The 27,445-nt window shown below is 36.4% G+C and overlaps 1 protein-coding gene across 1 annotated transcript; it reads right to left on the bottom strand.

Moving 5' to 3' along the window:
* Positions 1-1,590: 1,590 nt before the first annotated feature.
* LOC106134939 (protein FAM135A) lies at positions 1,591-22,894 on the bottom strand. Its single transcript, XM_060946661.1, has 16 exons — positions 22,658-22,894; positions 13,710-13,927; positions 13,057-13,303; positions 12,071-12,214; positions 11,483-11,654; positions 10,964-11,124; positions 10,288-10,494; positions 10,007-10,077; positions 6,743-9,708; positions 6,512-6,653; positions 6,195-6,320; positions 4,427-4,615; positions 4,159-4,324; positions 3,823-4,031; positions 3,295-3,542; positions 1,591-2,940 (listed from the first exon to the last, which is right to left on the bottom strand). Exons 1-16 carry the CDS (start codon positions 22,732-22,734, stop codon positions 2,752-2,754), a joined length of 5,532 nt encoding a protein of 1,843 aa, XP_060802644.1. The 5' UTR covers positions 22,735-22,894; the 3' UTR covers positions 1,591-2,751.
* Between the last annotated feature and the right edge of the window lie 4,551 nt (positions 22,895-27,445).

The following is a 27,445-nucleotide window of genomic DNA, read 5'->3' as shown; positions in this document are numbered from 1 at the left end:
AAAAAATCTCGATTTAGTCATAAATTGTATTCGCGACATTATATTTCATTAAATATGTTGCCAGTGTTAAAATGTGTCACATCAAATGAAATGGTAATATGGTAGAATTACACATAAAGCAGATCCGATTCCGGGCGCGAAAATTCAAACAAAGTTCTAATTAAGATTAACTTAGGTACGAATCTCTCAAGGAAGTAGTAATCAGGGAATAAATGATAGGTATTGGGATTAGGTATTGAATACTTATTTTTTTGGTATCGGAGTGGAATTTTATGGAAAAGGTACATTCTTTCTTACTAAGAAAGCAAACGGTGAAATGATTCATCATCTCTTACTTATGTGAATAATATTTGTTTGTTGTCTACATTCTCAATTATTGTATGTCTATAAATGAATAATTTTTTTTTCTTACTCTTAACTTGACACCGTAGTTTTATACACAGAAAACTACGGTAGACTAGGAGAGAATGCTAATTGCATTAAGTCCACCTATTGTATCTTTGAGGCTCAATAAAGTTTAAAATAAATAAATAAATAATTTCTGAAGTAATGTTTTGCTTTTCCATTAATAACACGTTGGGACAAGGGAGAGAAGAATAGAACAAGACTAGGCATTATTTATTTATTACCATAAAGTATAACATCGACACATTGCCATTAAACATACGATTTACAAATAAAATCCATTTCTATATTTACAAAATTCTTTCCCATCTTTGATACATGTCTAAATAATTTTATTATTTCTTTCCTTATGCGTGCCCGTGAGCAATATTGAGGTATCACTAGTTCTATCCCAGTAATAAGTACTACAAATATATCGTAATAAGATGATTGTGTACTTTGTAGTTTTCATGCAAAATGCAATAATATTTGCGGTTCAATAATCTCCGCCGTAGCATGTGATTATGATCACATCACGGCGCCAGTCTGCTATGGTGGGTGCCGGGGTTCGATTCGATTACCGGTTTGAAACTTTACCCTTTGTTAGTATAATGAGTCTTTTGCAATTTCAAATTTCGGAAAGACCGCCATTTAGACAGAAGTAAAAACGTTATTACCTTTTGAATGAAAATAAGTCTAGAAAGTTCACAATATTCTTATATAAATCTATAAATCAGAAGCCCCTGTATAAAATATTAGTTACCTACAGATAAAGTAGAGATGTGGACAGAGCAAGATAGTAGTCAGATATTTTTACTACAACAAGAAAAGTTTGCTATGAAACTTATAAATAAAATAATCTTAGTGATCATATATTTTAAAGATCAGTCTAACATTCGATAAAATTTACAATTTTAAGTTTCTATAATTATAGATACATCTATTCTTGAATATAAGGTTAGGTGTCGGCCTTGTGATTACTTCGGCTGACCTGATCTATCGAAACCTTAATCAGGTAAGTGTTTTAACAAGAAATAAGTTTTAGATAGACGTCTGACCACAAATCGTCGTTACTAATTAGGGTGACCAGATGATACAAAAACGACAAGGTACCAAAGATCCAGCAAAATACAAATTATTGCGACGAGTTAAAACATTTAAGAACTCAAAAATTTCAGCCAAAATAATCTGGCAATCTTCAGATTTTGATTGATTGAAATGCAGGCTTAGTTATATTTTATTTTTGGTGTTTTGGTACCTAAACGTAAATTACAAATACTAACTGCCAGTAAATGCATTTACAAAGAGGATTTTTAACATAATTATAACGGTGCTGTTGCAGCGGTCGGTGTGAAATATTGATTATTTACTTAGGTTTATACAAAAGAACTCTTAATACTAGGTAGGTATGCCTGAATAACTTAATAGGTACTAGTAATTATTAAAAATAAATATTGTTTATTAACCAAACACATTTGGGATTACAACATAATACCTAATGTGTGATTGGTATATAATTTTTAAATGGGTTGTGGTTTAGTTAAGTGTAGGAGTTAAATTTTTACTTTGCAGTGTAACATATTGAAACACGATTGAAGCAGATAGAAATTTATGCAAAAATTCCCCGAGTGAAAAATCATAATAAATACAATAAGTACTACGTTTTATTACACATATATTACGAACTTTTTGTAGACAATAAATAAGTTTATATAACATCTACCTAGTAATCTAAAGTTGCTAAGTCTTAATTAATTGGTGTAAAGATCCGTCTTACAACTACTTAAGTAATTAAAATTGTTGTTTCGTTTATTCTCAACAAAGTTAACACTACAAGTTAGGACTCTATTCGAATTATCACACTTTTTTACGATTTGTCTTCGCACCACATAAAAACTTATGACCGAAATCGTTTGAATTTGGAACAGTTTGGAACATAAGTAATTTGTTTTTGCCTTGGTATGCAAAAAAATTACTATTGATATTTTTAAATTTAAGCCCTCCGTCTATCATGGTAGAGCAACTTCATTAGTCTTTGGTAAATTTTCCAAGAACTGCTACCCAACTGTTAGAATTACCTAAATGCGGAAAGAAAAAATGCCACAGTTATTTTTACCTCGTGTCAAATGCAGTCAGATATTTTAATAAAGTGTTTAAAACAAGTTCCATATTATAAAAAAAGCTCAATAACAAAATTAACCTAATTGTAATCGTAATTAACTTACAAATATACACAAAAATGTAAAATTTACAATTTATCATGATCATATTCCATTATTTTTAAATTCCTTAGTTTGAGAAATCCTGGTAGATAACATTGTCAAAAAAAAGTTTCTATTCAAAAAGAAGTGTGTTCTAATTTGAAATTTATCGGAAATATTTTAAAGCAGAGACAAGAAGGAATTTTTCTATGAAGAGGTCAGAGTCTAAGGCCGCTATATGAGCGGCTCTGCCAACTAGCGCGCTTGCGGTGTGCGGTAGTGCGTGTTGGACGTCGTAGCGTACCACGGACACGGTGGACGCGCGGGCTGCCAGTGGCGATACCATATTGTGCACCTGGAAATTCATTGCAAATAAATGAACTTTTACTTTGATTCTGATGGCGAGAATAAGAAAAAAGAAATATTTGGTATCGTGGTAGCACGGAGTAGCACTCCACCAGAGCCGATACCAATGCCATTCCAGTTGTTGCTTTTGCTATGCTTTCTGGTTTCGCGCAAATTGATTAGAAGACACTCAAATCATTTATTTTTCATTGTAGTGTCTTCACCTATGGTTTTTATGGTTTTTTTTTAAGTCGGTGTCTGGTATACATACCGTAAAAAAATTTATCAAAATTTAAACTGTTGGCTTTGTAACTGCATTAACCTTTGGGAATATTTTCCTTCGAGAATGAAATTCTAAACTCACCATTTCTCTATAAGCCTGTCCCAACAGCGAGGCATCCTTCGCAGCAGCCTTGCACAATTCCAATCTAGCCGAATGTAATGGAACATATCTATCTTGACCAGATCCACACAAAAGTATGTGCTTGAACTGATGCAGTTGACTTCTTTCACTGAGGCGGTAGAGGAAAGAGCGGCGAGGATCAGAAGCATCTCTAAGGGAGAGTTGGAGAAGAGACCCTGACTTCTTCCACTTTTGCATGAACCACATCCCTGAAAAATGTAATGAAAATTAGATGATCATATCTAATATTTTTTATTCAACAAAAGCTCAGATGCGAATGATAACAGAAAAAGCAGAATAAAAAAAGTAGCTGGGCAGTATACTATTAACGAAACCAAAGTTATGACAGTCCAAAAAACGACGAAACGTTTCGAGTAGTAAAAAATAATAGTAGTACCCTTGCGCTTTGCTTAGGTCTTCTTGGCAGGAGCACGACCATGCCCCTACTTATGATCAACACAAACCGCCCGGCGATATTTTTAAACTCACCAGCATTGACTAGACCGCTTGAATTATACAGAGTTCCAAGATGAGGGCCACTTAGCGAAAGAAACGTGTGGAGTTTCCCCAAGAACTGCTTCATTTGTGGACGGGCCAATGCCGATCTTATGATGATGGTTCCGAGGGAATGACCCACGAAACTGATTCTGGCTGGCTCACTCGAGTTCTGAATGTGGTTCAAAATTTCTTGAACTAGCCTGGAATAAAAATATTTATAAATCAGCAGACTTACTTGTTTATTTGAAATTGTCTATTAAAAAGTTTTTAAAACTTGCAGATATCCATATTGTTAGGTCAGTCAATAGACAATTAGGTCTAACATACCGATCAGTCATAGTGTCGAAATCTGAGAACGTGTCGCCTTGATTCCTCTCAGACATTAGAAAATCTAGACGAGCGCCAGGCAGACCTAATTCTAGGTAGGTCTTGACAAGCCTTAGATCCGCCGCATTACCATCCAGTCCATGAACACAAATGATGAGATGTAAACCTGCAACAATTTCTTTACAGAAATTTTTGCAACTGAAATCAAATTAAAAAAAAAACTAGAACTGGCTGTGTTAATCTAAAACTATATCTAAAAATATCTTACCTTCAGGATTAAACATTCTATATTCATCACTAATGTGGAAGTAAGGTAACGAACTCTCTGCAGGCGTAAAGTCTGAATAAATAGCTCCAGGATACTTGACACTTTGTCTGAATTCTTCTCTGCATTTCACAAACAGACGTTCAGATTCAGCCAAACCAAAGATGCTGACGAGATTACTTTCACGGGGTTCTGTAATTTTTTATTTATTAATATTGAAATCAAAATGGTGACTTTCTTATGCATTAAAATCATACTGTGTAAGATTTATCTTATTAAATTAACACAATTTTAAAACTACCATGTACCCATATAGTTAATATTCCATAAGTTTCCCATGACCTTCAGTCCCTTGCGGGGTAGACAGAGCCAACCAAGCCATCAGTCTCAAAAACAATGAAAGGCTTCGTTCAGCTGTATGGCTCCAGGATGGAATTGAGATTCTAATAGTGACAAGATGCTAGCCCGTAGCCTACAAGAGAAATCCCAAGTCAATAAGGCGTCGTCGTCTTAGTCGTCTTTTATGACATCCATGGGAAAAATATGAAGTGGTTCTTTTATTATGTGCGGAAACCACACGGCACGGCAGTTTTCTGTTATATCTATACTAAAATTATAAAGCTGAAGAGTTTGTTTTGTTTGTTTGTTTGTTTAAACGCGCTAATCTCAGAAACTACTGAACCGATTTGAATAATTCTTTCACTGTTAGATAGTCTATTTATCGAGGAAGGCTATAGGCTACATTTTATCCCGGATTTCCTACGGGAAACGTCAACAATGCAGGTGAAAGTTGAATGAGTCGGCCATCTGCGAGCTTTCCACGCGAACGCTGCGCAAACCAACAAAGATATAGTAAAACAATGTACTAAAGATGTGAAGTACTTATTTTTTGCCACAAAAAAGTCCGCGAGAGCATATATCTATCTCTTAAGGTTTACTTACAATAACCACTTTTATGTTAATTTTTTAAGATTATTTTTTCATTATAAACATGAGTTATTTTGAAACCAATTTTCTTTAATTCAGTATTAATCCTTATCCAAATAAATATGTTTATTACTTTCGGCTTTTCATGTAGACTAAAATTGCCATTTACAGTATATAAATCAGACGAATAGGTTTTGAGATATAGTCGTTATAAGCAATTTGCAGCGAAACATTTAATACGGCGAACCAGCGTTCTTTCTAATACGCGTGACCGCCTGACCTTTTATTTATTAAAATCGGACCAGTAGTTTTGGAGATATATGCTAACATTGGTTTGCACAAACAAACGCACAACCTCTCACCCTAAACGAATATATACGGTCTCCGTTCGGTCGCGGGTAATGATGTGGGCCAAGTCGTCGCCAAGTCGCATAATAATTAGCAGCTATAATTGATAAAGCCGAGGAGGATGTTTGCAAAAATAAATATGATGCCCAAAATAACTATTCCACGCGGACGAAGTCGCGGGCACAGTTAGTGGTATAATATATTTCATTGTTTCAGATTAGAGATAGAATAAGCAAATAATGCTCCAATTAAATCTGTGCCGTGTGGTTCCCGGCACCAATACAAAAAAGAATAGGACCATTCCATCTCTTTCCCATGGATGTCGTAAAAGGCGACTAAGGGATAGGCTTAAAAACTTGGGTTTCTTCTTTTAGGCGATGGGCTAGCAACCTGTCACTATTTGAATCTCAATTCTTTCATTAAGACTGTTGGCTCTGTCTACCCCGCAAGGGATATAGACGTGACCTTATGTATGTATGTATTAAATCTAGTTTACCATGTCCATTTTCATTTCTGTTAGCAAGTTCTCCCGTGCTTTGACTTTTATTAAGAGTGCCTCCCATACCACCGCCAATAGAATTTACGGATTGGTGAGGTTTCAGTTTTCTTCTTTCCATGATACCTGATGTAGGCAAAATGCAAACATTTGTTAACAGGCAGGAAGCCAAACTCATATAAAAACAATCAAATGAGAATAAATATTGGTTAAAATGTTATTTGAAAATTAAGCCAAACACCGTTATGATAAAAGATTTATTACGAAACAAAAATTATAAGTAATCGCATATTTAATAAAGACCAGATAGAAATTACCTTCACAAACATGATATAGTGGGTTATCTAACTGCAAAGTTGAGGGTTGAGTTGCCTGTTTCTTTGGTGTTTTTGAAGGTGTAGATGATTTTGACGATTTGCTGCTCTGCCGACTTAGTTTAGGAGACTTTGTTGGGGGGTCCTGAAAAATTACATAATAGCGAAAAATTATATCCAATGTACTGTGTTTAAACAATGAATTTCAATTAACTTTATTGCTTAACTCAGTACCTTGAATTCATCGGGTGGCGGTGGAGCATCTCTAAATTGTTGTGGTGGAGGCAAGTGCTCATAATCGTTATCTCCTACAAAGTGTGCAAGATCAATTTCAGACTTCGCTTTACCGTGGTATTTCTGTATAGCTGATATTGGACCTGCAGCTGCATTCTTAGGGTGTGTTTTACAAGGTCTTTCTACAGTTAGGCTTCGGATTTCTGCTGCTATTAATTTCTCTGTATATTGGATCCTGTCTTTTAATTTCGTTTTATCTAGATTACTACTAGATTTTGCCGGAACTTGTGGTGCAGTAGCCTTCGGAGGTATTTCTTTGCGGATGTAGGGATGAAGATTATCACTCACTGTTTGGGATTTCTTCACTGTGCCCTCATTAGAATTTTTTGGAGTTAAGTACGATTTACCTTGAACAGCACTGAACGAATTATGTCGTTGATTTATTTTTCCCGTGCTGGCTTCAGAACATTTCTGGTAGCAACTGGCATTACAAGTGTCAGAATTACAACCAGCATCTATACCGTTGCTATGCATTAACTTATTGTATTCACACTGGCTATCCGTACATATAGAGTCACTACATATAGTGCACTCTTCACACACTTCCTTGTCACAACATTCTATTTTTTCATTTGAGTTATTCTGTGATACTTTTACAGCTAGCTTTAGTAAGCGTTCACGCAATTGCTCTCCATTGAGAACTGTTCTTTTAAAATCGCTTATAGTTTCACCATTCATTTTTCTTGCATCAGTTTCTTCTTCATATTTTTTATTAGAAATTTTAGATGTTGTGGAATTTCCAGGAGGAGGATAATTTTGAATTAATTGACAACTAGCATTATCTGGCGAGGATGGACCTGAGCTTCTTCCACTTGAAACCCATCCACTTTGTTCACTCATACTCGACGTTGAACTACATCTACTTCTCTTTTCTTCTTTATTGAGGAAATTGTCTGGTGGAAGTATTTTAAAATCCTTGTCAGCAATATCCAGAGGAGGGGATTCAAATGCTGGAGGTGGTGCCAAATTTGGCAATGATTCTGAACCAAAAGTATTGTTTAGATTAGGTTCATCTAAAACAGAAGCAGCACTTCTACAATGTCTTAACAACTCTGGTCCATGATCTAGGCTATATGGTACACTAGCTGATGATTCAAGTCTTTTCAATTCAAAAGGTATACTTTCGTTACTAGATGAAGATGCAGCTTCAGACATCAACTGTGTCATTTTTTCTGAGGCTTTGTGTTTTGTTCGTTTCTCAGGTTTGCCACTAGATCTCCCACTTTTTGGTGTGACTATGCCTGACTTTGGGGTAGCTCGGCCTGATTTAGGCGTTGCAAGGCCAGATTTAGGCGTTACACCACCAGATTTTGGTGTAGCTTTTCCAGACCTTGGAGTTCCCCTGTCTGATTTAGGTGTACTTCGTTCTGATTTTGAGGTGTGCCGATCAGATTTACTATCTCTAGACCTAATAGAATGGTGACTACTCAAAGAGTCCCGGCTTGAATGAATTTTAGTGTTTTCTTTTCCACTGTTATTGAGTTTTGATTCTTTTGATCTGCTTTTTTTGTGCCTTATCGAGGGCATTGTAGAATGTGGTGTTGATGGAGGCGTTTTTGAATAAGTTGATTTCGATGTTCCATCACTACTCCTATCTAATGTCATAACAAATCCACTGTCGTCACTACTTTTACTAGATTTCTTTTGATAATTCTGTATTAAACTACCAGTATTAAAATCATAACTCCAATCTCCTTTCTGAAGATAATAGTTCAGTTCGTGGCGCAGTTGATTGCGAGCTGCTTCAATATCAATTTGTTGCTGATTTTCCATATTTTGATGAAACACGTGAGTAGAGTTAGATCTATGAACATGTTTATTAGAAATTAAGTTACTTTGATCAGTCACTTGATTTTTCCCACTAACCGGTGGATAAGAATTACGTGGAGGCAACATAGGACGGGGTAAATTTACTCTATAACCTCTTTGAAATTCTAACGGATTACGAATAACATTATTCGTTTGCATCGTACCCTGATTACCGATATAACCGTACACTTGGTTAGGATTTGCTTGCATCATTCCATCGTACTTATAACCTATATTGTGAAATACTTCATTGTTAATTCCATGAGAATTAATAAGATTACAGGGATTTTTATATTTTTCCCTAAATTCACTTATATTTCTTCTATAATCGTCACCCTTAGAAGAGCATCGTACTGTTGTGTTTGTAGGATATGCCGTCGTTGTAACGCTTCGAGGTAACGTTGTTGGTTTAATTGTTTTATGTGGAGGAATGTGGGGTTTGGGATAATTCACAGATTGATTTGAACCACTTCTTACATTTTTAGCTAACGTTTGCGGATTGCTCAGAGGTGTCATTTGTGAAACTCTTAACTGATCGAGGGATTTGCTATGTCTAGCGGGTAATGTACTGACTCCACTGGTGATTTCATGTTTTTGTCGAAAAACTTCGTTGGGATCAGTGTTATCTACGCCCATTTGAGATATATTAGTACTACTCTTGGTAGTATTGATATCTAACAATGTTGAGGCGGAGTAACGAGACATCTGTTGACCTTGTTGAATTGGACATGAAGCAAATGCGTTGTTTGGAGGTAATTGAATTTCGCTAATTTGATTGTTCTGTACAATATATCTATTTCTTCCAGTTAATTCAAGTTGTTTATTATGTGGTTTACTCAATTCAACAACATTTTGTTTCACTAATGCCTTCTTTGGAGATCCTCGTGCCGATTTTTGAGGGGCGAGAGTTAGTGTGGCCTGTACTACACTGGAATTAGATTTTGGTGCAATAAATTGTGGTTCTAGGACATCAAGTATTGTTTTCGGCAGGGTTAGTGTGACCCTAGACGCTTCAGATGATGGTCTTCTTGAATCCATTATTGAAGTAATAGTGCAAGCGCAATCTTCTCCAATCGGCTCGGAACATAAAAACGGATCTGAAAAAAAGGTGTTGTACGTTAAAACTTAAGTAAACTTAAAATTCAAGATTTGGCAATAATGGGGTATTGTATTACTGCCTCTCAACTTTTTTTTAATTTAATATAATTTACAGACACTGAGCTAGCCCTAAAAATGGTTAACATCTTCTTTCTTCGACTTCCTTAAATGCTTTTACTTTCTCTCTTCTTTCCGAATGTTTGTGATGGCACTATATAAAATTAATAAAAGTTTTTTTTATACAATACGTATACTATATTTATATATCAAACAACATGCATTATATTCTTGACTCACCGCTGCCCGATTTATTGGCGCCAGAATTTAAAAATGAACGTCTTCTCGCAAACTCTGCCGTGTCTTGGTATCTGAAATAATAAATTGATGATTTCAATTGTCGATATTTAATCTTGTTTCATTAACTTTTTGTTTGTCATTCTGTTAAAACTTAGGGAAGTATAAAGATATATGTCCACGTTTTATCAAATTGATAGATAAGTATTTCTATTTCTATTAAATAATTGTGTAAATCGGTATTTAACATCAGTGAATAAATAATACAAAAGTTAGAAACTCACCTATCTTCGAATATGATGGGCATAATATGAGGATCACCATCTAACGCGATGCAATGGACCGGGAGAGGGGGCAGGAGAGCGAGGTATCGCGATCTTCTGGCAACTTCTCCAACGCTCTGGTATGATTGGTAGTTACTGTCGTAGCAGCCAGCCAATGAGTGACGAGGGTTGTCCAGCACGAAAAAGCATTCGGAGAAACGCTTTATCCTGAAAATAAAATGGTTAGTTAGTAGATGTAAAAGTACTTACCCTCTCTTTTCTGCAATTCATTCTACACTTTACATAATTTTATTGGATTTAGTAGTACGCGTAAAAGCGTACAAACTGATTTTCGCATTAGTAATTTAAAAAGTTAGGTAGCTAATTTAAAGAGCTATAGCTTAGTGAAGCTGTGAAGTAGCTTTTGCCTAACTAATCTAATTGTTGTATGAAACTTGGAAATCATTGCCAGAAATATTATATTGCAGACACCTTGGTCGAACAAGAGTAACACAGAAGAATAAAGGTAAGTCATTCTAATCTCGCGCAGATACTGGATTGATAGTGGACAGTTTAGTTTTAAGCCTGCATTTTGCAGAGATCAATCGTTTCCAGAGTTACCGTTTTTGCATTATCTTTCGTGTTGTTCTCCAGGCTTATGATGACTTATATATCCATTTCAACAGACGTATCTTACCTCAGCGCATGGTGTCTAGCTGCCAAGGCATGATGGACATGGGGCCTATCAGAAGTGTGGTGGAGAAAGGCTCGCCACCGCAGCGTCACCTCAGCACAGAGCCGAGCGATGTCGTGTGCCGCACCCGCCGCCCATTCTTCTTCTTCGCCAGCTTCGGATTTCTGTCAACAAATTGTCTAAATTCAGTAATCGCCACCATCCTCCTTACTGGTCAACGGTGTCAAGCGGGAGTATAACAATGAACCTGTGGGTTATCCAGAATTACACACAAAATGACTTTTTTACGTGATGAAATTATTGTTACTTTCTTTTTTGTTTCGTAACTATTCTGATGAGATGACCAACGTGTTCGATATGCCTCAATCTGTGAATAAATGGTGCACCTTAAAATTTGAGTGGATAAACTCATTAAATTGAAGTCATCTTCATCTAATCAAAGTTGATATATTTACCTTTTACAGTTATAATTTTACTACTTTTCCTTATGCGGATATACATGGTAGATATAGGTAACCTTACCTTGCCTATATCACTAAGATCCTTTATCCTCTGAGCAACTTCCCCCACGACGGTATTGGTAGTGGACTCCTCAGGAGTGAGAAGGACACCAGTGGACCCACAGACAGCCAGAGCACTTTGCAGCCCGTCCAGGGATCCTAACAGGATGCCACATACTTCTGCGTGTACTTGTCTGGAAACCACAAAATATTGATAAATTGGTAAAATGCAGAACTCTAAAGAAAGTCTGAAAGAGAAATTAAACCAAAATATATTTATTATGCTTTTTTTTAAAGTTTTGAGTTTAAAACGCCTGGAGGGGAAGGCAGAAACTACATCTTTCCATATATGATACCTGTGTATTTCTTTAGCTTTGATACTCATAAGTTCGAAAAAGCAGCTTTGATTCAAAGGAAAAGAAAAGATTGTAAAAATCGGAATAATATAGGATTACTTATACTCTTTAATCTCATTTCTGTGGCACCCAAATATTGTCTATAAATTTAATAACATACTTTTTGTAATTTGTTCTTATGTGCAATAAAGAGTTTACAAACAATACAAGGAGTATACAAGGTAAAATTGTTAAAAAAAATAAAAGAAATATACCTGGCATGCGCAATTTTGCTGGAGTTTCCGCCGGCACATTTACCCGCAGAGCCGAACAGAACATTCTCGAAACTGCCCGATGTATTGAAGTTGGATCCTGCGCTCTTCATCAGCTTGCCCCATTGCTTGCTTGAACGTGGGGTGCTGGGAATGTTAACTTTTTGGTGAACTCTAAGTTGCGTAACTTGTGTTTATAATAGTGACAATGTTTCGTAGCAAAATAGATAAGGCCGTACGCATGTCAGGGTCAATTTTTAAATGAACAGTGATATTATGTACGATCTCATAGTAGATAGATAGTTGATCTAAGGATTCCCTTGTTACCGGCAACATTGCCCCTCCGCATAGTTTAGATTGCTGTTTTTTTTAATTAAACATGTATATTGGACAACTCTTAGATTAAGAGTGAGCAAAAAAACTTGTTTTGACCTTGTTCCTCAAACTGGATTATTACATTTTACCATTCGTATCTACGGAGAATTTTCCGGAACAAGTACGAGTAGCATGAATATTGGATAACTTTAAAGTAATAGCGGTTTATACATACCAACTTTGTACGTAGTGCATGATACTTTTCCTTTATAGAAAGACATGTAAAAATATTTCACTTGGTTATGGAAAGTACAAAAAAGACAAAAAAAAATGGTTTCTTTTTAACAAAATTAGAAGGTTTTCGAAAACAATAAAATAATAATACCGATATTTTCTTGAAAACTAATTTCGTAAAGCTTTAGAATTCTATACGAAATGGGTGCTAAGGTGCTAGACTGTCTGACTGTGACTGCCCCTCCGTTACATTACAGTTCTGTTCCAAGGCTATGTTCAACTTGCTCTACTACCGTTTTACATACAAACACATCATGTTCTCATGGACGACAAGGTTTAGCTTATGATGCAATTAATATCCAGATTTTTTTTTAAGTTTAAACGGAGAAGAAATGCAATTGGGAACATACAAATATGAGAGTCTTTAAGTATTAGCTTACTTGATATAAGGCTGATGTAAAGCAACGAGGCTCGCATGGATGGTGATGGATACGGCTGATAGGTGGAAGTAGTCGAACAGCACCGGCAGGTGGTAATGCAAGCCCTGGGACGGCTGAAAGTGCAGCTTTAAGACCCTGCAGGAGACAGGCGCTAGGGTGCTGGACTGCGCCCCTTCGCTGCACCAGAGCTCCACGCCTAGACTCCATTCCGCTCGCTCCAAGGATTCTTTGAGGTTTCGGCTGTCGACTGGAAAGTAGTCAAATATAAGGATATCAAGGTGGCCCAAAGCGCAACAGAGGGCGGTGTAATCACAAGATGTTGTCAAAGATTATGTATCGAATTGAAATTCTTGTGGTTCGAGCGCGTGACTGACAGACAGTTAAAGGCGTAGAATGCCGAAAATTGGCAAAGAGCCTTTAGAAAATCCATCACGACAATCTTGGAGGTAAGTTAGGTAATACGAAGCATCTATCGTTTGACGTCCGCAACCCTGACTATGTGGAAATCTTATCCAGCTTGGTTTAGTTTGATTTTTAGGTGCAACTTTATTCCTTTAATTGCCTCTTGTAACTTCGAGAATGGAATTGAATGATCACATGTTCTGGGAACTATTTGAATTTTTTTATCATATAATCAAAAGAGGATTACTCACCCAACAAATGAGCTCTGAAATGCACTATATCCCTCAAAGTGACCTCCTCATTCCTGTACATGATCTGGAAAGCTCTAGAAGCTGCCAGGCCGCCGATGAGGGATGCGTTGGTGGTGGGCCGGCCGGTCCTGGCGGCGCCATTGCCGCTGGACACCGAGGCTTCGATGTGGACCGGCACCTTCGGGGAAACGCGGAGGCCCACGCGCACTTGGTACATCCTAGGAGTGATAGAGATTTGTATTCGAGTTGTGTTGAGGAATGTTGGAAAGAGGAATAAATAACTCACTATCATTTGTCATGGTATATGGTATTCCGTGTGGTTCCGGCACCAATACAAAAAAGAATAGGACCACTCCATCTGTTTCTCATGGATGTCGTAAAAACCGACTAAGGGATAGGCTTACAAACTTGGGATTCTTTTTTAGGCGATGGGCCACCAACCTGTCACTAGTTGAATATCAATTCTATCATTAAGCCAAATAGCTGAACGTGGCCATTTAGTCTTTCAAGACTGTTGGCTCTGTCTACCCCGCAAGGGATATAGTCGTGACCATTTGTATGAATGTATGTATTTGTCATGGTAAATATATGTTTTTTATCCGAAGTCAAACAAAGGCCCTTTTCTTTATGGAAATTCCCACAAGATACGTGTAATTTTAACATAACGTGGGTGGACCTGCGGGCGATAGCTAGTGTATGTATATTAGTGAACAGTACAGCAATATGCCAGTCACGGAATGATTCAGAATTCATATGCTAATAACCTGACTGGCGGAGCGTGCCACGTCGAGAGTTCAGACGTTGCATGTCTCCAGATTACTGTTGACATATTAAGGGAATCAAAATGGTACACGTAGGTACTACAGCGAAAAAAAAGGGAGTGAGTAAATTGGATAAGTTATTGGATTGGAATGAACAGGAACACATACAGGAACGGATGGAGGAGCTTTTTAATAGCACAACATGTGCGTAGATCCGTCTTCATATTCTATCGTGTATTCTATCTATTTAGCCTGTTACTATATATATATATATATTTAACGTTTACCGCCTAATCTGAGACCACAGCCAAATCACCCTTTGTACATGAGTAAGGGCAGCTGGGGCACGTCAGAAAGTGCTCCATCCTCTGCACGCTACCACAAATTCAGCGGTCATTGCTAGACATCGATATTTCGTTATTACATACATATGGTCACGTCTATATCCCTTGCGGGGTAGACAGTCAACAGTCTTGAAAAGACTGGCTTAATGATAGAATTGAGAGACTATTTGAATAGTGACAGGTTGCTAGCCCATCGCCTAAAAAAGAATCCCAAGTTTGTAAGCCCATCCCTTAGTCGCCTTTTACGACCATGGGAAAGAGATGGAGTGGTTCTATTCTTTTTGTATTGGTGCTGGGAACCACTATTTCGTTATAATGCATAAGCATATTGAATGAGATTGGACCACTGATTCATGCAATCCAAGAATGTAGAGGTGACCTAGAGGGTCAGATTTATCTGTCATAGACTGTAAGTAAGTAAATGCTTTTTTGTTCACTATAGGAGTACATTACAAATATAAAACAGTAGTACAGTACAAAGGCGGACTTATCCCTAACTGGGATCTCTTCCAGCCAACCTGACAATAAGAGGATCGCATACAAAATTGAGGCAAGGGTGAACAACAGTTCATTTACGAGGTATGATATGACTGTACAAATTGCCAGAAATATAATTAACAGGAGCTTTAATCGGTTAGAAATTATGTTCTGACTTATAATTCCATAAAGCTTTTATGGATCAAGTGAAAAAAATACACGATTTTATGCACTGACTTGGAAATTTCGCGCAAAATGTACCCTCTGCGGTTTGCATCGCGTGTCTACTGCCCTAGTGGCTTTTATAAATAGGTTAGACTTTCCTTATCGATCCCTGTGATAAACAACAGCTGGCGATAGCTGGCACGCTTACTTTGCTGTCTGAACTTCTATGACTGGTGACCGTGGGTTTTTTGGTGACCCTCGTGCATAGCATAATCCATACTTTATTAAAAAAATACCTCCTTTATTAAGAAGATATATTTTTGTAAAAAATACATAAGTTAGTCATGAGGTACTTTTTTATGTGGGTTGATCGCCTTGCTCTTGTGGAAATCTGTAGTCTATAAAAAACTTAATATGCTACTTACATAAGTAGCTAGTTATTACATAATTAGCGGTCGAAGTCATGGGTAACAGCTAGTTTCAAAAATATAGCTGTATCGGCAATTCTTCGGTCGACTTAATCGAATCATATAATTTAACCTCGCATTCCGGCGAAATCCAAATGTAACTGGAAGCCTTAGCAGCACATGGTGTAAAAATAGACAGGTAAATATATACGAGCACCCTTTGATCCCTACGTGTGTTGCTATCAATAAAATGAGCTCCAAGAATAGTACGTCATTTGTCACGCTTCGATTTTGGAGGCAAAGGAAATCCCGCTGGTGGTACTTCACGCCAGGGTGATTTGATTTCATTGTTACGCTGACATTTGGTTGAATACGTCGTTTGGGTATAAGGGTTTGTTCGGAATGACTTTAAATGTTATTATGGATATTATTTGGATGAACTTTGTACTTCTTCTTCGACGTTTTCACTCTTTATGTAGCACAGCATGTTAGTCTTTTCCAATTGGTAACAAAACTGTCTCTTGCCATTTCACTCACTCTTTTCTACTCACACTTTCCTGTACGTTATCCATATATCTCCTTTTATTCCGATGTTTCTAAAACCTTCCACTTCCATATTTAAGGCCCTCTTAGTAATATACCCGTTCTTAACTTATGTCTACCTAAACGTCACACGTTGGGCGCCACTATGACGTTTAGGTAAAACGTCGCAGGTAAGAGTGATGAGAGTTAATTTAAAAATCCATTTAATTACTACAACCTTTATTAGGATTAGTTTAACAAATTTTAAGAGGGAGTAGGGTAAACCGCTGCGACATAACGGTACACTTTTCCGTACCAACCCAACCTACTTATTACCATTCATCATCTAATTAATTGGTGTTACTTTCATACTCCTTCACATTTACTTTTTTCGGTCCACCATTACGGGTAATTTGGAGAAGGTAGAATTTATAACATCTCAATTCATTAACTGATGTCCTGTTTGCGACCTTGCCGGCCTAAATCAATTCACAACGTGTCCCGGGCGTCCCGTTTCCTACTTTACTGTCGTCATTTAATTTGCCCTCCGTTCATGGGATTGTAAACGGACAATTTATGGGAATTTAGAATAAGGTTGAGGATTCGAATCCTTTGAACATAATGTTAAGGAGTTATGTACATTAGTTTGTTTTTGAAGTATGTAACTAATAATTTCTTCTTTCATTTCTTTCTTCCACGGGTTCAGTAGTAAACGATGTTTTTATACTTACTCTTTTTGTAACAATCTTCAGCTTCTTGAGGATTCTTCAGGTAAAAAACTATAAGTTGATCAAATCTAACCGTGGATATTTGGATATCATAGTAAAACATAAGCTTTTTAAACAATAACAATCAACGTGCGTTCGTCTTATGTTTTCATACTCGTACATATATATCCCGCAAGTTTATTAGCGTTTCCGTAAGTCGCCAAAATTTATGTCTTATAACGTTTTCTTTATTATTATTTTTATCTCCTTTTTAACAATCTGTCTAAGAACATAATTATATCGGATATTTATTTGAGTGCGTAAGGAGTGACAAACTGACAAGCTGTGTTTTATTTAGAACTGGGTCAGCAAACGCGCGTGGGAGCGGTCATCTTGGATTTGTTTGAAATCTTTGAATTGCGTGAACTGTAATCGTATTATTTCCAAAATAAACACATCTATTCATATTTACATGAATTACTTCGGTATTTTGGGGCTCTTTTTTCCTTTTTTTAAAGGGCCTTGTAGACATAGAAATAGGAAAATAAGAAGAAAGTATAGCCAGCGGTGCACCACCGGCCTAAGAAATGTCTGTGTCTCGAATATGAAATGTTGTTATTTATGTGAAAGAAAGCCAAATAGATGACTCGATATGGAACTTTTATTCCATACCAACTCGATATGGAAAATTAAACAAATTAAAAGTTATAAAATAAAAAAAAAATCTAGTTTTTTGATTCAAGGTGTATTAATGACACGAAAAGCTAGATTTGTGCATTTATTTTCGAATGTCTTCTTGTTCAGACATAGACAACTCATAATTTTACTACCTACTTAGGTGTACTTATCAATTTATGTATACAAACATGATAAATAATTGTACTAATTCCAAATACTAAACATACATTAAATATTAATACACAGAGTTCACAATGAAATGGCAGATATGTAGCGTCCGCATGGAACAGACGGTTAAAATACCACAGTTAATTTTAGGTTACTCCTGACCTTGCGATAGTTCTTACTACAAATGGCTACTTTGTTTGATAGAGTAATTTATGGAATTGATGGTGAAACAATGGGAACTATTTTTACTTAATTGGAAGATATTTTCGCACGAGGTGATATGATGAGTCAATGGATGTAATACTAAGGAAACACATATAGGTATAATAAAATAGTGGAATTTCAGAAAGCGGACTTTGGGCGCGAGGGACAGCGGAGGGTGCAACTAGGAACACACAAAGATGAAATATACCTAAAGGGGGAATAAGAACATATTCGTTAAAATTATTTAATTAAAATTAGGGCATAACTTACTTTAAAAGAAATGGCCAAATCTGAAAAAACCTTTTCAAATTTTGATACTCATGATGAAAATAGTAAAAAAATCTTAAAATTAATATATTATTGAAACTAACACATACTATTGTTAATTATTTTTACCTACATCTACCCCTAAAACCTAACGTCATCTTGGCGTTTTTATTTCTATGTAAGTTAGGTTATATTTTTCGCATAATTACTTAATTACGAATTGAACCTCATCAGTTACAACGTGGAATTACATTGAAATTGGCTACACTCGTGGTCTGTGACATAATCGTGCGAAACGGCATTTGCAATCATTTGCATATTCGGCATGGACAAATTAGCCCATCATTTTCTGCTCCCATTAAATGTATCAATTACAGGGCCTTTGTCAGTCCTTTAAATTTTCATTTAGCTGTTACCCGTGACTTTGCTTGCTAAATGTAGTATATATTTACCTCGAATATTCATACATTCTATATAACTAAAAAAAAACTTCATATTAGATAAAAAAAATATAGCTCAGCAATGAATACGTGCAATAAATAAAAACAAAGTATTTATGAAGTAGTAATTCGTCTATATGTTTTTATTTTGGTAAGATTAAATTTGCATTAGCTATGTCTATCTACATTGCAATTTTTTCCGGTTTTTGCTACCGAAGATTCAGATAATCTTTAGATTTCTTCTGAATTTCTTCTTTTTCTCTCTCACATACTCTGTCTTAGTCCTCGAAATGCACTGTCGAAAACACGCACGTAAGTGGTCTACACTTTAAGAGGGTCTAACTCAAATGCATGAATTTCTTGTGACTGATTGTATGTAAGAATATTTGTAACTATTACAAAGTGGTATGGTTGGCCTCCGCATTGTATATTATGTTACCAAGGTCTTGTGGCATAAACATCCACATGAGTTATTTTCAGGTTGAACTTTATAATAAACAAACAAGATGGTCATGTGGGTTATAAGAAATCCCTAAAACTACCTACATATGTATTTATAACTACATATTTTCTGTGCTGGCATTATTTTGATACGTTGTTGTGAAATTCTATTATAGCCCTTAACTTTTGTCTTGAGGGAACCTAAACTCTTTTGAATCTATGTGCCTATTCCCTTAATCGCATTTTACGATACTTCCCGGAAAGAGATGGAGTGCTCCCATTATAAAGTGCCGACAACCGCACGGCATAAACAAAATAACTCTTCCACGTGCAAGTAAAACTGAATCAATCAATGAACCGAATCCCCATAAAAACATGTCAAGAAAAGTTTTTCCTAAGTGAATTTCAAAGAAAATCACGTGAGCATAAAAATCACATCGTTCGCTCGCGTATCAAAACGAATATTTGTAAAGAGATCGTTTACATTTATTTTTGAAGGAGGCTCTGCCTTGGGCGGTGGGGTGGCTGACGGCTGACAAATATTTTTCATGAGATCTTTTATGCTGGGAAAATAGTCCCGGCCGTTGGGGCCCGTAAAGCGAACAATGCACCAACTAGCATTCGAAATGTGGCTGAATATAAAATGGTCAGGAAAGCTGGGACTTTATCCTTTTTGTGGCAACTACTATTTAAATTTATGGTTGAAGGTGTATTCATTGGCCTCTTTAGAAAAATGAGAATCAACTCTTTAATAAGTTACAGAGAATTGTATAAGAAAAATGTGAAATATTCTATAGCTTATAGTAACGATCTAAAACTCAAGGTTTACTTTTTAGAAACGAGTTTTAGGAATCCTTCAGTAGAGAAGCCTAGGAATTACTAATCGGACAATCTGAGTTCCCTCAGCAAAACTCTAAAGTTCAAAGATACGTACGAACCTAACAGTCTTTCAACATCTATTATTAAACCCACCCTTAAATGTAAGGGTACTTTACTAATTAATACACCAAATCGCTATTATTAAAAGCAAAGGTCCCTAGCCGCATCGCGTCTAACTAGTTGTGACAAGTTAGCGTCTATATAAGTTATGTTGTTCTGGTATCTTGTTAGAAAACGCAACCCGATATGTTGAGGGCCCTCTGACTCATTATAACACGGCACACTGGTTTGAACATATGTATATTATAATAATGTCATGTGCCGTGTGGTTCCCGGCACAAATACAAAAAAGAATAGGACCACTCCATCTCTTTCCCATGGATGTCGCAAAAGGCGACTAAGGGATAGGCTTATAAACTTGGGATTATTTTTTAAGCGATGAGCTAGCAACCTGTCACTATTTGGATCTCAATTATACCATTAAGCCGAACAGCTGAACGTGGCCTATCAGTATTATCAAGACTATTGTCTCTGTCTACCCCGCAATGTATGTATGTATGTTATGTGAATAGTAAAAAAGAGTTAAGTACATATTAAAAGTTTCATCATCGATATTTACTGATGAAGCATTGTGCATCTGAGCGGTGGTGGAACAACGGTTTCTACAACGGCCATGTACATGACTTCTGTGACTAAGTTATGTTCATTGTCCTAATTGCTAACTGTCACGGTGAGGTAAAACATTACGAGGAAGTTTACAAATTTAGACAACTGAATAACCATCATGCAATATGAGTTAGGTTAACTGGCAAAGGTTACGGAGGTCTGAAGGGAGTTGCTTCGTGTAAAAATCTAAGTTACCTACTCCAAGATCGAGCCCCGGGCTCCTTTCCAGAAAAGTGAAGCTGTACCCCAGCTAGATCATCTCACTTATGCTCTGTTTATACTTTGCAAAGAATTGTTTCAGCCAGATCTCTTCTTACGCTGATTATACACGTCATTCAAAGGAAACATACATACATACATACATATGGTCACGTCTATATCCCCTGTGGGGTAGACAGAGCCAACAGTCTTGAAAAGACTGATAGGCCACGCTCAGCTATTTGGCTTAATGATATAATTGAGATTCAAATAGTGAAAGGTTGCAAGCCCATCGCCTAAAAAAAGAACCCTAAGTTTGTAAGCCTATCCCTTAGTCGCCTTTTACGACATCCATAGGAAAGAGATGGAGTGGTCTATTCTTTTTTGTACTGGTTGCCCGAAACCACACGGCACTTCAAAGGAAAGGCTATACATAAACTTATTTTAGGTTATGGGCTACTAAATGGCTAGCAATATTTAGCTTAACGTAGCTTCGAGACTCGTGTCTATGGGCTATGTCTTTCCCGTAGGAGACAAAACGTGATATGTATGTGTCTTATATGTACGGATTTGCTAATAGACACCGTTATTTACTAAATCATATTTAAAAACATGACTATGGACGTGGTCATTTAACTTATAGACAAAACAATAATATAGGTCCCAACATTTTTGCTTCCGCAAACATCGACTTTAAAATTATAAATAAAATTATATCAAGTTAAGTACCCAAATAGGTTTAATCTGTTTTAAGTTCAAAAACGCATCTTATCGGGAATTGGTGTTGGCAAGGCCAATAAATCAATAATATAAAGATCACTAGATTTATTTAAGTATTATAGTATCTGGTAATTAAATTTACCTAGTACCTGAAAAATAAGACTTTCCTTGGTAGTTGTATTCTCAATAGCGATTGTTAAATAGAACAAAGTTGAAAACATGCTTAACGTTTTGTGTAATTGATCGTGTCTGATTAAAAGGTACTTTCTTGTTTTTTTAATTATTTTTTTAAATTATAATTTTAATCATGTCTCGGGTCTGCTGGAAGGGATTTCTTCAGAAATAAGCAGAACCCATGTAATACTGTTTTTTGTGTTTATCATGTCTATAACTTTTCTGTGTACATGGATTGAGAAATAAATAAATAAATTTGTCAGTCTTTTCAAGACTGATGTCTCTGTATACCCCGCACGGGATATAGACGTGACTATGTGTGTGCATGTGTATGTTATTCGTGAAAAATACCTTGGGTCCTTGGGTTTTGATTTTTGATCACCATACGTGTTCTATTGCAATTAGTAATACTTTACGGGAACCATTTCAGGATCAACAGGCATTATTAATATGATTTATTATTTTCAAATCAAAAGAAGTGAAGACATCTTTCAGCTGTTAATTACCTACGTACATTCTGCTGTCGATTACGTTAATATAAAGGCTTTGCAGTAGCAGTTTTGGTACCATCAGACTCAAATTCTTAGTGTGAAAAGTTTGAATCTTGCACAGATTAACTAGATGCTGTATTTGGGCGAAATCTGTTGATAACATCCAAGTCTTATCTATGATCGATGCTGAATGTTATCGATATAGTGAACATTCTATAGTTTCATCAACGGCTGCTCACCCTCTCTGGAAGAGGTCGACATTGTAGAACTTGTACAGTTCCACGGAGAACTCGAAGGTGGCCTGCAGGTCGCTCATGGTGCGTGAGGGGGGCGGGCGCGGGCGCGGGGAGCGCGGCGCGCCATGCCGCGGCCGCTACCAGCCCGCCGACCGCGTGCCGAGCATTACCGCATGCGGCCACCACTGCCACCAGGCCACACCCCGACACTACACTCCACAGCGCTCCGGGCGCGGCCCTCGCCAAACACCGGACCGGGCCTGACCCGTCTCAACGCGCGAAAATAGCGAGCGAAACGCGGCGGCGGCGGCGGACGAGCGGCTCGCAGTGCCAGAACTAGGAATTCATTTTTTAATAGCTCACAGTGCGCATGCGCGGTGGGAAGCGCCGTCGCGCATCGCGCCCGCCTGCAGCACAGCAGTGCGCGACGTCGCTCACCTAGGAGACAGGTGCGTTGATGCGGTCGCTATCAGCGCTAATCCGCACTCCACGATGTTATGATACTGTTTCAGGGATGTCGCCGCGTGGTAAACCTGCGATTACACTCGCGGGAGACGGCGTAAAGGTCAGGGGGCGCAGGCGACCCCGCGCCTAACCTTTCCACCTGCCGATCGTCTCTATACACACCGATGACGCCATTTTATGAATACCTGTCTGCAGGGCGCGATTTGGGTCGACCTTTACTGGATTGATGTTTTATGAGTGTGTAGAGGTTGGATGACACCGCGTGTCATTTAGATTAACTTGGCTCGTGGATTTTAGGGGTTGAAGAGTCATTCGATGATCGAGTACCATTTTTTCGTTTTGGAACTATTTTCATTACTCATTTATTTTAATGAAGATATTTTTAGGTTACTGAACTTTGAAGATCGATAGATAACTTCAACGTTTTAGTACGTTAATGTTTACAATTAAGGCTTTTATTTTTATAAGTTTACTACCTAAAACAGTTCTTGATCCTTTATTCCCGTCGGGACATGTACACAGAAAATTAGTCTATGTTCTAGAAATTTCGTAAATGTCTTAAAAATATTATTCGATACAAATAAAAACAGAAATAAAAATATTTTTCTTTTCCAATATTGATGATTAATTAACCGTTTATTTTTGGGATTCCGACAGACCACGAAACGCAGTTTGAGGGCATTATTCCCGAGTGTCTGGTACTGACACGTCGATTTATTTTGACTGTCCCTTCAAAGACATCGGACCTGAATTGCAGCTGAACTTAATTTAATTCATTCAGTTTTATTTATAGAAACGCCCGAAATATTTCGAGAAGGTACTTATCCATTTTTAGAATGAATAATAGCGGTGACCTTAAAGGTACTTATGGCTTACCGCGTAGAGTACCTGGGTAAGAATTCCATTGTTTATCAACTAAAAGATGCTCTTACGGTAAGTAAATTATCGTGCGAAAATGCACATTATATCACGATGTCTAAATCACAATGTCTTCATTAAACCTTCCTGCTGAACGTGGCTTTTCAGTCTTTCGATACTGTTGACTCTGTCTTAGTAGATACATATTTGATAATATGTATCAGTGAATTCTTATAATTAACTAGATTTTACCGGCAGCTTCGCCTGCGCGAATTTAGAAATTTAGCGCCACCTATAAAAAGCAACAAATTAACCGTTACCTACACGTACGAATTTAACGCAATCTACAAAATTTCAAATTCAAATTCAACATTTTTTCAAATTCAAATATTCAAAATACAGGTTTTCGCAAATCCCACAAAATACCCTATGTCCTTCTCCAGACTCTTAAATATATATACGAAAAATTTCAAGAAGATCGGTTCATTATATACCACGTGAAAAGGAAAAACAATGATGACATTATAATATTCTCGTAAGTATGGATGCCGGATAACTATACAGTACTACGCTTTCTAGGTATGGGTCATGCAAAATTCATGGACCTCAAAGGTTACAGGTCCAAGTTTGGGGTCGATAACGAGTTCAAGGAACCTTGCCATTCCCAATTCTAGTGTTATTACTTTTTAACATATGTACCTATATGCATACCATCATGTTTCCCCAAGGGTAGGTAGCGACTATTGATTATCACTTGTTACGGTATTTACTGAATAACTGATTGTATTTTTTTCTGATTATTTAACAGATTCACCTCGACATTGAAATGTTTCCTTAATGATCATTTTTTAAAATTGGCAATCCATAATATATATATATATATATTTTTTTTTCTTTTTTCAATATTAAATCTCATAAATATATAAATCTCCCGTGAACAATGTATTCTCCCGTCCACATTCTATTCTAAGTATAATTTAATATTGTGAAGTTGACGTTGTTGATGAAAATGCTGCAGTGCAGTTTGTTACCGCTTCTTCTGCACTGACGCCTTGGAAGCGGCAGTAAACTTAGTTTTTAAGTAATTTATTTGACGTCAACCAAGTTGTTAAACCATACGACAATTATTAAGCGATATAATAATATCCTATAATAATGAATAAAAATTTTGAATTTGAATTTGAATCAATTTAAAATGAATTTTATAACAAATTAATATATAAAGATTTTAGAGAGAGAGAAAGATCTCTCTCTCTCTCTAAAATTTTGTTGCTAAATATTTCAGTTACCAATAGGATAAGATACAAACAAAAATTCAAATCTTTTTCGTTTGTAATACTACGATTATGTATGTACAGTCAGACAGACAAACGTATGTTCTATCGACGCGATCAAATAGACAAACATAATTCGATCAACATTGTCTACGCCGCGCTACGAGGTCTACGTGTTACGAACTTGCTACGAGAGTGCTACGAACCAATCCTACTTGAAGTGATTCAATAAATGAAGAGGATATAAGTAGAAAACTTAATCCTATCTAACTAAGTCGCCTTTTACGACATCTATGGGATAAAGATGGAGTGGTCCTATTCCTTTTGATAACGGGAACCACACGACACGGCATTTTTACAATCTCAAACATATATGTATGTATATCAACAGTTCACTACGTCCTATATTTCTAGCTAGAATTTCCAGTGGCAAAGTAAGAAAGCGTGTGACAAAAGCTCGTCGTCAATGGCGGCGCCACACAATGTATCATAAGCTCACCACTCAGCTTATTGCTGCAAAACTACGACCTTTGAGCTTACGATATATTTTTACCACATGTTTTGTTATAGTTTGTAGTGTTAGTAGAACCGCAGGTAGTGGTTCTCTAAGATGAATGCTATAATGTCATGCTTTCAATGAATAATGTGTTTGCAAAATAAATATAGATAGGTACATAGTCATATATTATACTTGTTCTTTGAAGTGCATTATCCGATTATATTAAAAAAATCAATAAAGTAACACATTTTGTACTCCAACTAGGTGTTTTTAAATTTCGAGAAGATTGAAGATCTACTAAACATATGAACAAAGTCATTTTCGTTCACCAATGGGAACTTCCAGAAGTGAAAGCTTAAGTTATTTATAGAGTCCTAGTCAATCTCTGTAGAAATTTTACCAACATTGGTCCAGAAATTTCTACATTTATTTGATACAAATTTAAATTCGAAATAATTAGGACTTTTGTTTTTATCAAACAAAGATTTTTAATTTTAAAAGCTGTATTTTGGGTATTGTTTGTGTTGTCGTTTATGTCAAAATGTTTGTACTGTGTTGTGGGTCTTTAATTTGATAATAATGAACGTTCTATTACCGATAGTTTTTCTTATAAAATGTTAATAGCTACTCGTATCAACTATTTAGCTTTACCAACATGGAAATCAATGCTGGCACGAATAGAAATGCTGTATACATCGGTAGCTTTTGAGAGTCGGTCCTGGGGAGCCTGAGCGACAGGCTTCTCTGGCGTGAGAGCAAAAAGGGTGAAACGAATGCAACGAACAAATGAAAGGCGAACGGAGATGCGAACTGCCGAAAGCATAGAGATAAAGTCATTTAAACATGCTGCAAACAAACTAATAGTTGCAAGGTGCGATATCATTCACCAACTTACCCTTTCATAATCATATTAATAGCAAAAGAATCAAATGGACCTACTACCTTGTGTCCTATTTTTAAAATATATTTTTTTCTAAAGTTGATCATCTAGGTTTGAGGGGTTCATCCCTAGATTTAAATTTGACAACAGTACATAAAATGTTGTACACTCTTTATGAATATTTTCTAGTTTGAATTTTTAGGATACTATAGGAACTTATTTTTAAATTGTAGTAAACAACTTTATCATTCATACACAATGAGTATATATCGTAATATAAGTATCCGTATCCGTAATATTAGTATAGAATTCATAATAGTACTATCATATAACATTTTCTTTGTGCATCTCATTCCGAAATTTATTTAACAGCTTCGCATTTTCGGTGCGATGCCAGAGATTGACATATGATTACTATGGAATAATTTTATTCTCTCATTATAGTTTTATTTGGGATATATAATAAACCATTATATAACTTTATTTTTGCACCATCACTATTTCTCGGGAATCTAGTGCAGTGCTATACGAGAACCAGGATATTACGTACGATGGAGTCTGGTAAATAGCGCGTGCTATAACTTTGTTGTCTGCCAGTTGTAGTCCAAGCTAAATTACATTATCATTTATCTAGGTGTCTCGTGGCCAGTGTTATAGTTAACAGTTACTGAAATTAGTTTCTTCTTCTTTATTAACTTTTTAACCTTAAAATACTAACATAATCATAATTTTTTTATGTGCAATCTGTCAGTCAAACTTAATGTGTAATAGGGGCTTCGTTAAAACAATTGACAATGAAATTTCAATTTGTCAAA

This window comes from Amyelois transitella, chromosome 11 (assembly GCF_032362555.1).
Source record: "Amyelois transitella isolate CPQ chromosome 11, ilAmyTran1.1, whole genome shotgun sequence".
Lineage (NCBI taxonomy): Eukaryota > Metazoa > Arthropoda > Insecta > Lepidoptera > Pyralidae > Amyelois > Amyelois transitella.
This window is presented reverse-complemented; position numbering and strand designations above follow the sequence as displayed.